Source organism: Anopheles darlingi, chromosome 2 (assembly GCF_943734745.1).
Source record: "Anopheles darlingi chromosome 2, idAnoDarlMG_H_01, whole genome shotgun sequence".
NCBI classification, from domain to species: Eukaryota; Metazoa; Arthropoda; class Insecta; order Diptera; family Culicidae; genus Anopheles; species Anopheles darlingi.
This window is the reverse complement of record NC_064874.1, coordinates 78,582,452-78,593,556: the sequence shown is the minus strand read 5'-3', so window position 1 is coordinate 78,593,556 and position 11,105 is coordinate 78,582,452. Positions and strand designations below refer to the sequence as shown.

The window sequence follows — 11,105 nt, the reverse complement described above, 5'->3', positions numbered from 1 at the left end:
TTTCTGAAATTTCAAAAACTTCCGCCTTTTTTCCGGCCCTTTTGAGCGCGCGTTTAGCGGCTCGGGTTGGCGACTCGAAACTCACGCGGAATTTCTCCTGCTTCTTCTTCTTCCCCACGACCTGTCTTTCGCGATGGCAGCACTGGCTTTTTCGGCACGCAACACTGCTCGGACTCTGAAAAAAAAAGCTGAAAATTTGCTCCGCGGCTTCGCGTGTTCCCGTGTTTTGCTGGTAAATCGCGCCCTTTTCCGGCAAAAGTTTTTGTAAAAACCCACCGCTTACGGATCATCGAACGGCGCTTCACCTCGTCTATCGGTAGTGAAACAATAGTTAGCGGCATAATTCCAGCACAGCGACCCGGGAAAAAAAGAAGCCCCTCCTTGACTCGAAAGCCCGGCGCGCATCAAAAAGCGCATCATCCTTCTCTACCTCTCCAGCGTGCGTGCGTTCGGCGGTGAAGAATACGAGAAACAACACACCCAGGGTTCTACCAGGACACCGCGCCAAGCGCCAGCAACATGAACGTCGAGGAGGAAGTGTTCCGGATTCAGAAGAAGCTCGGCAAAATGACTTCCTTATCGGATGGCTCGGTAAGCGCGGCGCTTTGTGTACCGTTTTCTCTGTTACCCCGGATCGCGCGGTCGGTCGGACGGGTTCTCTAGCTGAATGAAGCCACATCTTCCCGTAAAAGTGCGTTGTGTATGGGCGTGTTCCTTTCGTTTGGGTGTTTGTTTTGCATTGCCGTGGCCGAGAATTACCATACTTCACGGGCCGAGCTCCGCATTTATTAATTACCAAGCCCCGGCTAACGCTGTGGTAGCTTTTGTTCGTTCCGGACTGCTAGATTGAAAAAGTGTGATACGGTCACTGAAATATTCATAATTCTTGCATCCCAGCTAGCACCCTCCAGCAGCAGTAGCAGCAGCAGCAGCAAGCCATGCGCATAACAGCTACCCAGAAGAGGCCCAGGGCATGTTTTGAGGGAGCTATTTTCCCCCGTCGAAAGGTGGATCCCAGATCCAGCGCCGAGGCGGAGTTGGGTGGCTGGTTTGAGAATAGATTCAGTTTGATCGGTTCTATTTGTTCTTTTTTTGCTGCAAATGTGGTGTTTCCTCCCTCCGACTGCCACAAAAACACATGTTTCTTGGGGTGCAGTTGCAAGAATCCAAGAGGAAAAGAAATCTGCTGGGTGATTCGCAGTTCTGAGTTTTTGTAGGATGTTCTCGTCTTTTTTGCGTAATCTATTGACAGAGCAGGAGAGCGTGAGCATGTGCCTTTCTCACTTGCGCTCTCGCCGTGGTACTCACTCGTGGTGTGTGCGAAGTGTGTTTTCATTTTGCACAAATTTAGTCCGTGCAGCCGGTAAAAGAGAAAACAAGCACCGAATCCAAATAGCAAACACTCTCAGCCACCAACAAAACGGTGTACAGGACCGGTGTGTGGTGCGGTGGAAACTGGTTTCGCGGTTTCAAACTTTTGGCGCGACACTTCTGGCGATGTTCACGATGGGCGGGTCTGTTGCTGGGAGGTGAAGTAGTAGAACCCTTTTCACCGAACTGCCTGCTGCGAGAGATGGCGCACGCGCGTAGAACCGCGAGCCATCAGCACCCGGACCAAGCACAATTCACAGACTCCGCTCTCTTCAACCGGCTCCGGGACTCTCTCGTTTTGTTGGTCGGGCGCGTAAACCATCTCGAGAACCGGTTTGGCATTCAAAACAAAACAACAATAAATGCAACTGCCGCTGCACCCACACACTAGGAGAATACTACTGCACACACATTGGCTTGTGGGTAAACCGAAAAGTGACGAAGGGCTTACCTGTTGCATACTTGCAAGGATAAGGAATGTTGGTGCTAGACGAGGCTCACGATGATGCGATAGTAAGCAAATTTGGAATTTCTCTTATCATTGTTTGAGGGGATCATTCACAAATCAGTATTTGGCCACTTATTCTTCGACATAGCGCTGAGCTGCATCAGGCATCAAGCGAAACTACGGTACCCAGTTTGGCCTGCTCCGATTTGCTTCGCTATATCAAACTCCACAAATGTATACTTTGGATGGTCTTTCGATATTCATTTCTTTACCTTGCTTGTATTTCTAGGGTCAAGAGCAGGCGCTGGATCTTTTGCGGGAGCTCCAGCGACTTAACATCGATCTGGATATACTGACGAAGACGCGTATCGGTATGACGGTGAACGAGCTACGGAAGTGCAGCAAGGATGACGAGGTTATCAGCCTTGCCAAATCGCTCATCAAAAGCTGGAAACGCTTCTTGGCCGGTACCCCTCCGTCGAAGGATGGTGGCGGCGGTGGTAAAGATTCGAAGGGTTCGTCGAAATCGTCGAGCAAATCGAGCAGTAAATCGGGCGACGGTGGTACCAACGGTTCAACGGGTGGTAGTACTGGTGGCGGCACTGGTGGCAGCGGTGCTGGCGGTAACAAAAAGGACAGCGACCGCGGTGAGAAGGAGAGCAAATCGAAACCCTCGTCGACGCCGGTCAGCATTCCGTCCCAGTCAAGCAACACGACCGATGCGGTTCGGCTGAAGTGTCGCGAAATGCTGGCCAATGCACTGCGAGTAGACGGTGAACCACCGGAAGGCTGCCAGACACCCGAAGAGCTCGGCGAGGAGCTGGAGGAGGCGATCTTTGTCGAGTTCAAGAACACGGATATGCGCTACAAAAACCGCATCCGGTCGCGGGTAGCAAACCTGAAGGATCCGAAAAATCCTAGCCTGCGCAGTAACTTCGTGAGTGGTGCGCTGACCGCCCAGCGATTGGCAAAAATGACCTCGGAGGAAATGGCAAGCGATGAGATGAAACTGCTGCGCGATCGCTTCGTGAAGGAGGCGATCAACGATGCCCAGCTGGCGACGGTTCAGGGCACCAAGACGGATCTGCTCAAGTGTGGCAAGTGCAAGAAACGCAACTGCACCTATAACCAGCTGCAGACACGTAGTGCTGATGAACCGATGACTACGTTCGTCATGTGCAATGAGTGCGGTCATCGCTGGAAGTTCTGCTAAACGACTTCGTGCTACCGGGCATCCCGCGTACCCTCCCTCCCTATCCTATAGACTAAAGGCGATAACTCGATGGTTTTACGCACTAGATAGTGTAAGAAAGATGAAGAGTTCACGGGAACGTTCTGCACCGGACACCCTCCTGATAGGTACCTTCGAGTGGTACATATCAGTTGAGCGAAAGGTTGTGCTTGCCGAATGAATGGTGCCTCAGAATTTTTTGACTGGTGGCGCCGGGGCACATTCAAAGAATTGCCCTTAGGTGATCAACGCTTTCCAACGGTCCTGGCGAGGAATGTTTGGTATTTTATTGTTTTATTATTTCATTTTGCTCTGCGCCACCCTTCACAACGTACTACAATAATCCCCAGCCGGCAGATGCAAGGAGTTCGTAGGCTCTTGTAAGTTGATCGTTGGGTTGCCAGCACCATTTCATCCCTTCTTGCAATCGGAAACCATCGATCTCAAGACCGATTGTGTGGAAGTTCATGAGGTGCTAGCGGCCACGTTCGGCAAACTTGCCTGCTCGAGGATTGCGTGTAATTCTGGTTTGGCCTACAGCACACAGCGTCGGCTAGGGAATGCGGTAGAGAATCACATATTAGGTTAGCGTTAAGGGTAAACGGTTTCGATTCACAGAGGAGAGAAGCGAAAACGATAGCCGTGGTAGGGGCACACCGAATGTTGCAAAAACCGTTCGCTAGGCAAGAAAGTGGACGATTAACAAAGCATTATAATTATTGTAATAACTAAACCTAATGTAGAGTGTAAATAACAATAACTAAAGTAAAGATGAGCGTCGCGTTTGTTTGGCTAGATAAAGATAGATTGTAAGTATCTAGGCCATTTGCCGGTTACTAACAGGTTCCGAAACGGCCCGTATGAAGCACTTACCAGCTTAATGTATAAGCGGCCAGATTTCTGAATCCGCACGGTCCTTTTGCGGATCTTGGTGCAGATTTTGACGGTTTGCAAGGCCGGGAGAGTTACTTCAAGAACTACGGCGGGAGTTGCAAACTTTATTTTCAAATACCGCTCGTGCGGTCTCAAGTTTTCGAGCGGTCCGGATGTTTTCGAGCGGTCTCAAATACCGCACGAAGTTTCTGGCTGTTAGGAACCGTTGTAAGGCTTTGTCTACAAGATTGCCTAAAGGTATGCAATGTGGCGCCTGAATGTATAAAATAAACCACATTGCATACCTTTTGTCAATAACGAACTGAACGAAGACAGTGGACACTACCCGGCAGGCGATTCCCATAGAGATGCGAGCATTTTTATATTGGAATTGGTGGGTATTTCCCAGCTTCTGTGAAATTATCTAGATGAAATGAAATTCGTTCTAAATTTGTAGTAACTTAGCCTGAACAATCGAAAAGAATGGCACAAAAGCATTAAGTGTCACTTCTCTGTAAAATGCCCTCTCACAAACGCCGTTCACCCAGCCCCTGCACATAAAAGAATTCGGAAGCCAAGTCCCATGCGGTTTTAATAACGCTCCAATAAGCGCACGCAAGTTGCCTGTCTATCGCCATAGGGTCCAATCTCGTCACTGTTCTACATACGTTTTTAATTTGTATATCAGTCTCATCTCGTGTCGTAAGAGATATCTCATCTGTTTATCACCCGCAATTTGTACATTCGTCTGATAACGACATACGCGATGTCCAACTCCTGCCCCCTATCACCAAGACTGAACCCTCAAAAGCAGATGTTGGTCCACTCAATTGGTTTCCTCGATTTCCTACTGACTCCACCGCAGGAGTTCAGGTGCTTAGAATTCGGATCACCTTCTTACCTCGTCTCTGACCTTGACCATTCCCTTAGCTTCGCAGCACCAGCGATATCTGGCACGTCAATGGGGTGCCAGGCCTTTGGGGGTTGCTACTTAATTAAAATGATAATAGGAAAAATGAATCCAGCTCGTCAACGGTTTGCGCTCACGGACGACACCTCACCGTACCGCACCACGTGCACGGTGGAAGATGGTGTGTTTGATTAGGCTTTTGAGCTCTTGGTCACCCGAAAGGTAATGAGCTGTTGGCGGTGGTGATCACCTCGTTCAGTCGCGCACTTATCGTACTGGAGGACGGTTCACCATCCTCTGGTGTGTCCGTGCTCAGAGGATCGGTCGGTGTGATCTAGGATAGTGAAGCTTCCGCTGCTCGTCTTTCTTTAGGTGCAGCAGGGAACGGAAAGAGTAACAAACTGTGAAGCTACACAGGTCGTGTATGGTAAGTTTGAATTCTTTTAGCTTCAATTGGTTAAGAAGTGATAGCAAATTTAAAAAGTGTGTCAAACGTATCCTCTTGCAAGCGCGTGTTAGACCGCTAATCTCCATTTCTGGGTTGTTATTGTTTAAAAGCTCGGAATCGATTGCATCAACGGCCAGTTTAAGAGGCACTTTAACAGCTTATCATAAACCGTGTCCACTCACTCTGACAAGAGTAAACGGTGTGCTGTACCATAGCCGGCAAGATCAGCCTTCCGTTGGACGTCATCGCAGCATGATTGTTGAAATGAGTGTCATCCGTGGATCAGTTCCATCCAGCCGGTCTCCCTTCCGGTTTCCTCTTATTTTACTGTCCCCCTCTCGTCCCGGGCGACGTATAAAGCCATTACAAAGCGGAGCACGGTATGGCCGCTCCGTGTGACGTGCTCCAGGTGAGCTAGATAAATGCGCTGCGCCCGCGGTTCACCGGTTTGTTCGGAAACACACGGACGACGACTCGACTTTTACGATATGAGGACGGGTACACTGATAAGAGTGTAAAAACTAATTTGCCAAGCCCCACTCACCCTCCGTCGGCGGAGGCCTACTTAGGTCCCCGGTCTAGGTCTTAGACTAAGTGTGCACCCCCCCTTTCCTTACGATGGTCATCGTGTACAAGCTTTATAGTACATGACACGTGATAAGCCAATGGCCAAGCCTGCTGTAGCCACTTCAGCTACCAACCCGCACGCTATCCGCAGCTGCAGCGAGAGATGCACAAGGTGGCAAGGTACGAGGTAGCATAGTAGGTCACACCGGTGCAAGCTGCAGCGTGGAACCCGCGTGCTGCTACTTCCTTCGCCGGTGATTTGGTGCCGTAAATCAGAAAGTGTCATCCAAACGAAAGCCCTACTCATCTCTCGGTTTGCTACCGATTGTACGGAAGAGTCACAGGTTGCTCAACGCGAAGGGGCACGCCATTAGAGGCTCCGCTCCGTCAGGTAGTAGAAACGCATCAATCACCATTGGGGACACTTCGTTTGCAAACCACAACATTCGACAAGCTGCTGCTGGAGGTGGACAGCAATTGGCACACCCATCCATCTAATGGATGGGATGGACCGTTGCTCTAGAGGACTTCGCATCACTGATCTAGTGTCTTTTCATTCTGCTGCAGCCGACTAGCCAATACCCGAGTGCAGGCATGCCATTCCCATCGTCTTATCGGACGTGTTGCTCCGAACGACAACCCTCCAATCGCTTATCAATCGCCGACCTGAGGCCGCCTTAATTGAGCAAAGCAACCAAAAAGGTATGAACCGGTTTGATTGATGCGTGTTGTCCGCGAGTGACGTACCAAGTACGAGCGATGAGTCCAATTTATCTTCCCCACCTCCGGCCAGCTGACCTGTCCTGATGGAAACATTCGGTAACTACGAGCTTCTGTTCCCTGCAAACGATGCAACCAATGCTTTGCGTGTTTCAAATCGAAAAACCAAACTTTTGCGGCCAAAATGTCGGTCTTCGATCCACAACTAATCCACAGCCACGTGCACCACACCAGCAGGGACCATGTGACTACATGTTGGAGCGCAAGAGGACGCAAGCATCACGTCGGTACTGTAACTGAGGTGTAACAACCACATCATCAGCTGGTCACAAGGTATCTCATTTTCTTGAACGTTTTTTTATTCCTTGAAAATGTTATTCCAACAAGGTGAAGTGGTTTAAGATGACAGCAATAAGGACTCAAACGCTGCTTGCTGCAGGATAACAAACAATAACAATTGTTCGAAATCTCCTTCTTTGAAGGAGTCTCCCGCGTGCGCTCTCCCTCTCTCTGTGGTCGAAAGATTCTGCGCGTTCGAACCAAACAGCAGAACGCGCGATCAGCTGTTTCATTTCTGTTCGTTTCTCAGGAAAACCCCTTTTTCCGTTTAATGGTGGTGGTACTACTGAATGCTGTATGTGTTCGTGTAAGCACAGGATTGTTTGTTTATTTAGTTTTTCCTTCTCCTCCTCGACTTGCTATCTTCCACGAAGAGAGGAGTCCAGAGTCGTGAGGTGGAACATGTGATTCCCCCCTAATATGTTCTGGATTGATTACGTATGACAATCGAACCATTTTCCTCCGAAGAAGGTTTATTAAATTTTCATTCCTTCGTTGCATTTGAGTTATGCAAACGGTATGGCATCTTCAAATGGTTATCTTAAACCTTCGTTGCCCACTTGTCGTCGTATAAACAAGTCCGATAACAACACGTAATGATGCTCGTGGCCAAAAGATGGCCCAGAGCACCCGAAACACCACCAACCTAAGTGTGCACGTGGTACACTCTGTGTGCGTGTGCACTTCCCAAACCAGATAGGGGTGGAAATGGAAAACTCTGGCGCAAGAGAGTGAGAGCAAGGATATGGCGCGTATGCGTACGAAAGAGCCGCCGGTTGGTGCTGGATTTGGTGCGAGAAAATGGAAATGACTGGCCATGGCCGCCTAGGAAAATCTTGCACGAGAGAGCACGCTCTCATTTCCACCATCGCTCTCTTTCTCTCTCTCGCTCACTCTCTCTGACACACACACACTTGTGCCAACGGAAACAGCAGCAGGAAAATGCAGCAGGAACGCGCACATCGCGTAGTCGGATCGACCGCCGTCCATTCCAGTTGGTGAGCTAAGCAATGGCGGCCACGTCAACCGCGGTGCTCCGGTTCTTTTGCTCCAACAACAACAACAACGGTGACAGTAGCAAGAACGGTACGGTAGAGGACATTCCGAGGAGTCCGGTGGTGGTGCGTGCGACAGTACCGTTTGTCCGGGTTTCTCCACATCGCCCGGCCAGGTTCCGGGGAGAGCGTACTCCGGTGTACCAGCAACCAGCACGGGACGGCACAGTGAAAAGTCAATGTCAGTGGTTCCGACCGACGACACCACCGACGGTTGTTCGTGGTCGTTCCGGTTGCTGCCATTCACAGGCAAGTGCGGTGCTAGCGACCACAGCCACCGTCACCGCTTGCTGGTAGAGCGGGTTTCGCATCCGGCGGTATCCTGTCCGGAACACGCCAAGTGAAATGGCGTGATGGGTGCCGTGCACAGAGCCTTCCTGATTTGCTGATTATCCTGCATCCTCTGTGCGGTACAGTAGTAGTAGCAGCAGAAGGCACAGGCTTTGTGCTGGAAGTGAGATTGTGTGATTACTTCGGGAGTGGAGCTTTACCGTGATTCCTGCGCTTCGCCCGCTAGCAGCACAGCAAACACAAGTGGATTGTGGATGTGGTGGGAGGTGTGGCGAATGAAAATTCTCGTTACATAAGTGTGTGCAACAGCCAGCCAGTAGGTGTCCGGTGTAGTAGTAATGGAGTGGAGCAGAACGGGAAAGGGATTGTTACGATTGCAGAAGCGGGAGGGCCAACGATGAGCACACCAACGGACGGTGGTTGGGAGGTGGGTATGCAAGGGGGAAAACATTGAACTGCCAGGCAGCATAACACCACCTACGCTTCGCACGTGGGCCAGACGCAGATGAGCAGCGATTGTTGAAGAAATAGTTTCCTTCGATTCCTTCGATATTACATAGAATGAGATTATGAGCGCGCATAAAAGTGTACTTGGTTATGGAGATTGAGTTTTATGTTGACTAGCCTCACAATTCAGACTGTTGCTGATTTTGTATCTACTGCGTATTCATCTCAGTAAACCTGGAGCAAGCGGCAACATCGGCGACGTAACCATCCGTAGGGTACTAAACAGGACCTTACACAATTTCACAGCCGCATCATAACGGCACAAACACACACGGTAAACGGGTGGGTGTGTGATGGTGCGTCCGGTGCGCGGTGTATGAGTGTGATTGTTTTGATTGTTAAAGGAAGAAGGCATTTTCCGCTACAGGCACCGTCCACAAGGATCGAAGTTATCTAACTGGCAACTGAAGAAGGAGGAAACGATTCTGAATTGTGTTTGTGTGCGTGTCCGGTCAAATCGCGAATCATAGGAGCATCGCTTTTTGAGCAGGTAAACCATAAAATTGACACATCCACACAAACAATGATTTATTGTGATGCGTATAATTCATGTTTGCTAAACATGTTTTCACGAGCGTCCGCTGCCGCTGCCAAGGTTCTGGTGCCTCGCGTGAAACACCAAGCGGCTCCTTCGAGTGTGCTGGTCGTGCGTCGTCGTCGTCGTCGTTGTGGTTGAATCTGCTCCACTGATGCTATTTGAAGGTTATGTAATTTTTAACCTTCAAATTTCATACCGCCACCACCGCCACCTCACTCCTTTGTTTGCTCTCACGTGGTGCACATGGTGGTTGACCGTTTGCCAAGGGTCCTGGCATCAGCATTTTTTTTGGTGATGATATTACGAGGGCTGGCTAGGTAGCGATAGCCGAGATATGGTGTGCCGGCCACTGGTGTACTTCAAAGAAGGTGGTTTTTTTCCATTTTCCCATCCCTTATTTTAGCTGGAACAAGCTGTTAGGCGAATATTTCAAATTTGTTAATGAACCCCCGCATCTGGGAAGGTCGCTCGTGATTTTTGAGAAGGGGTTCATAATGGAAAATATAAAATATATGTATCCCCATCGCATAAGCACGCACAGGCTTGCGGTCATTTATCGCCTGGCGTATCTTGCGATGGTGTAATGCCACATTTCATTTGAAAGGGATCCAAGTAAACAGCCCATTTCTATGCATATAACTACGCCTAGCATCGCCTCTAGTGCTCCATTCGCCTCACTTTTGAATCTCTCTCTCTCTTTTTCTCTAGCTCTCGCTTTCGACCTTTTCTCTCTTTGCGTATCTATCACTTTATCATCATCTGGATCGCTTTTTCGAACCGACGTTATGCCAGCACATGAACGGCTGGCTGATTTTGATTCCAATCGAAACTTCGATGGAGAATGGCAATGGCGTGCACGGGACTGGCTGGCTGGCTGTCGGTATATCGATTTTCTTTGACCTACAGCAGCTCCCATGGGCATGTAGAACCCCATGGGCATGTGTGTGTGTGTTTGTGTGCTGCATGTATGTTGCACAACACAAGTGCTATCAGAGGGCGACTATCGCGACTTGTACTTCATACCGACGAGCTGGTATCGGAACAAGCCGCATCAAAGGAACCATTCCGTTCGTCCTACGCCATCTCTCTGTCTCGTGTTCTCTCGCTCTCTTTCTCTCTCTCACACCCGCCAATAGATGTCTGCTTGCCGAACATATTCCGCGGCGATTCCAATCGACAAGATTGCGTCCATTTCGATTCCACTGGAAGCGATTTGTGAGGCGCCAAAAGGCACTTTCGGTCATTCTGAAACGATTCTTATGTCTGGCAGTGGTGGCGATGGCGGTCTGTCCCATCGTGCAGAAGGTTAGGCGAGCATGCGAGGTGATTGGACCGGTTATGGTTATGTTTATCCTTGTAGCTTCTAGTTTACGAGCTTCCTGCGAAGGACAAACCAGTGAGTTTGCCTTTCGTTCGAACGATAAACACTTTTCATTACTTAACTCTAGGGTGCGTTATCTTGTGCGTTTGCGAGCGATCATTCAGATAGCTGACCATGAACCGATGGAAACAGAAAGGTCAGCCAGCGCATTGCAAGGATCCTATGAAGAACCTTCTAATGCTCAGAATTTAGTGAGTACAAAGGTGTTTGTGTCAACATTCGCGTTAACGCATGCCACAGCATCGGCGACCCCTATGTCGTACCCAGCGATCAATGAACCCTCTTGGATGCTCTTTTAGGGACTCCTCGTCGTTGTCCTTGTCCACACATACACACATACATGCACACCAATTCAGCAAACAGGATGAATGCATGTGTGGTGGTAATAGCAGCTTTATGCAGCTTTAGCTGCACTGCACTGCCGTT

The 11,105-nt window shown here is 49.6% G+C and overlaps 3 protein-coding genes across 12 annotated transcripts in view; all 3 read left to right on the top strand.

The window, feature by feature from the left end:
* LOC125960035 (non-lysosomal glucosylceramidase) overlaps positions 1-100 on the top strand; it is a 12,105-nt gene extending 12,005 nt beyond the window's left edge. For both annotated transcript variants that reach the window (XM_049693178.1, XM_049693177.1), the window contains exon 7: positions 1-100. This exon is cut by the window's left edge and continues 2,046 nt beyond it. The gene's annotated coding sequence lies outside the window, so the exon portion shown is untranslated.
* Positions 101-185: 85 nt separating this feature from the next.
* LOC125960102 (transcription elongation factor S-II) lies at positions 186-3,818 on the top strand. Its single transcript, XM_049693295.1, has 2 exons — positions 186-591; positions 2,109-3,818. The coding sequence occupies exons 1-2, from the start codon at positions 520-522 to the stop codon at positions 3,030-3,032; spliced, it is 996 nt and encodes a 331-aa protein (XP_049549252.1). The 5' UTR covers positions 186-519; the 3' UTR covers positions 3,033-3,818.
* A 1,283-nt stretch (positions 3,819-5,101) lies between these two features.
* LOC125960026 (sodium/hydrogen exchanger 3) overlaps positions 5,102-11,105 on the top strand; it is a 50,216-nt gene continuing 44,212 nt past the window's right edge. For 6 of the 9 annotated variants that reach the window (XM_049693136.1, XM_049693128.1, XM_049693139.1 and 3 more), the window contains exon 1: positions 5,102-5,260. The gene's annotated coding sequence lies outside the window, so the exon portion shown is untranslated. Of the gene's footprint in view, positions 5,261-7,734; positions 7,994-8,013; positions 8,681-8,710; positions 9,251-11,105 lie in introns of those variants that run through there. The other 3 variants (XM_049693134.1, XM_049693133.1, XM_049693132.1) reach the window with 3 other exon arrangements.

Coding starts and splice junctions, on each gene's coding strand:
- LOC125960102 (XM_049693295.1), top strand. CDS start 520: ATGAACGTCGAGGAGGAAGTGTTCCGGATTCAGAAGAAGCTCGGCAAA. Junction 592..2,108: donor CTTCCTTATCGGATGGCTCG/GTAAGCGCGGCG, acceptor TTGTATTTCTAG/GGTCAAGAGCAGGCGCTGGA.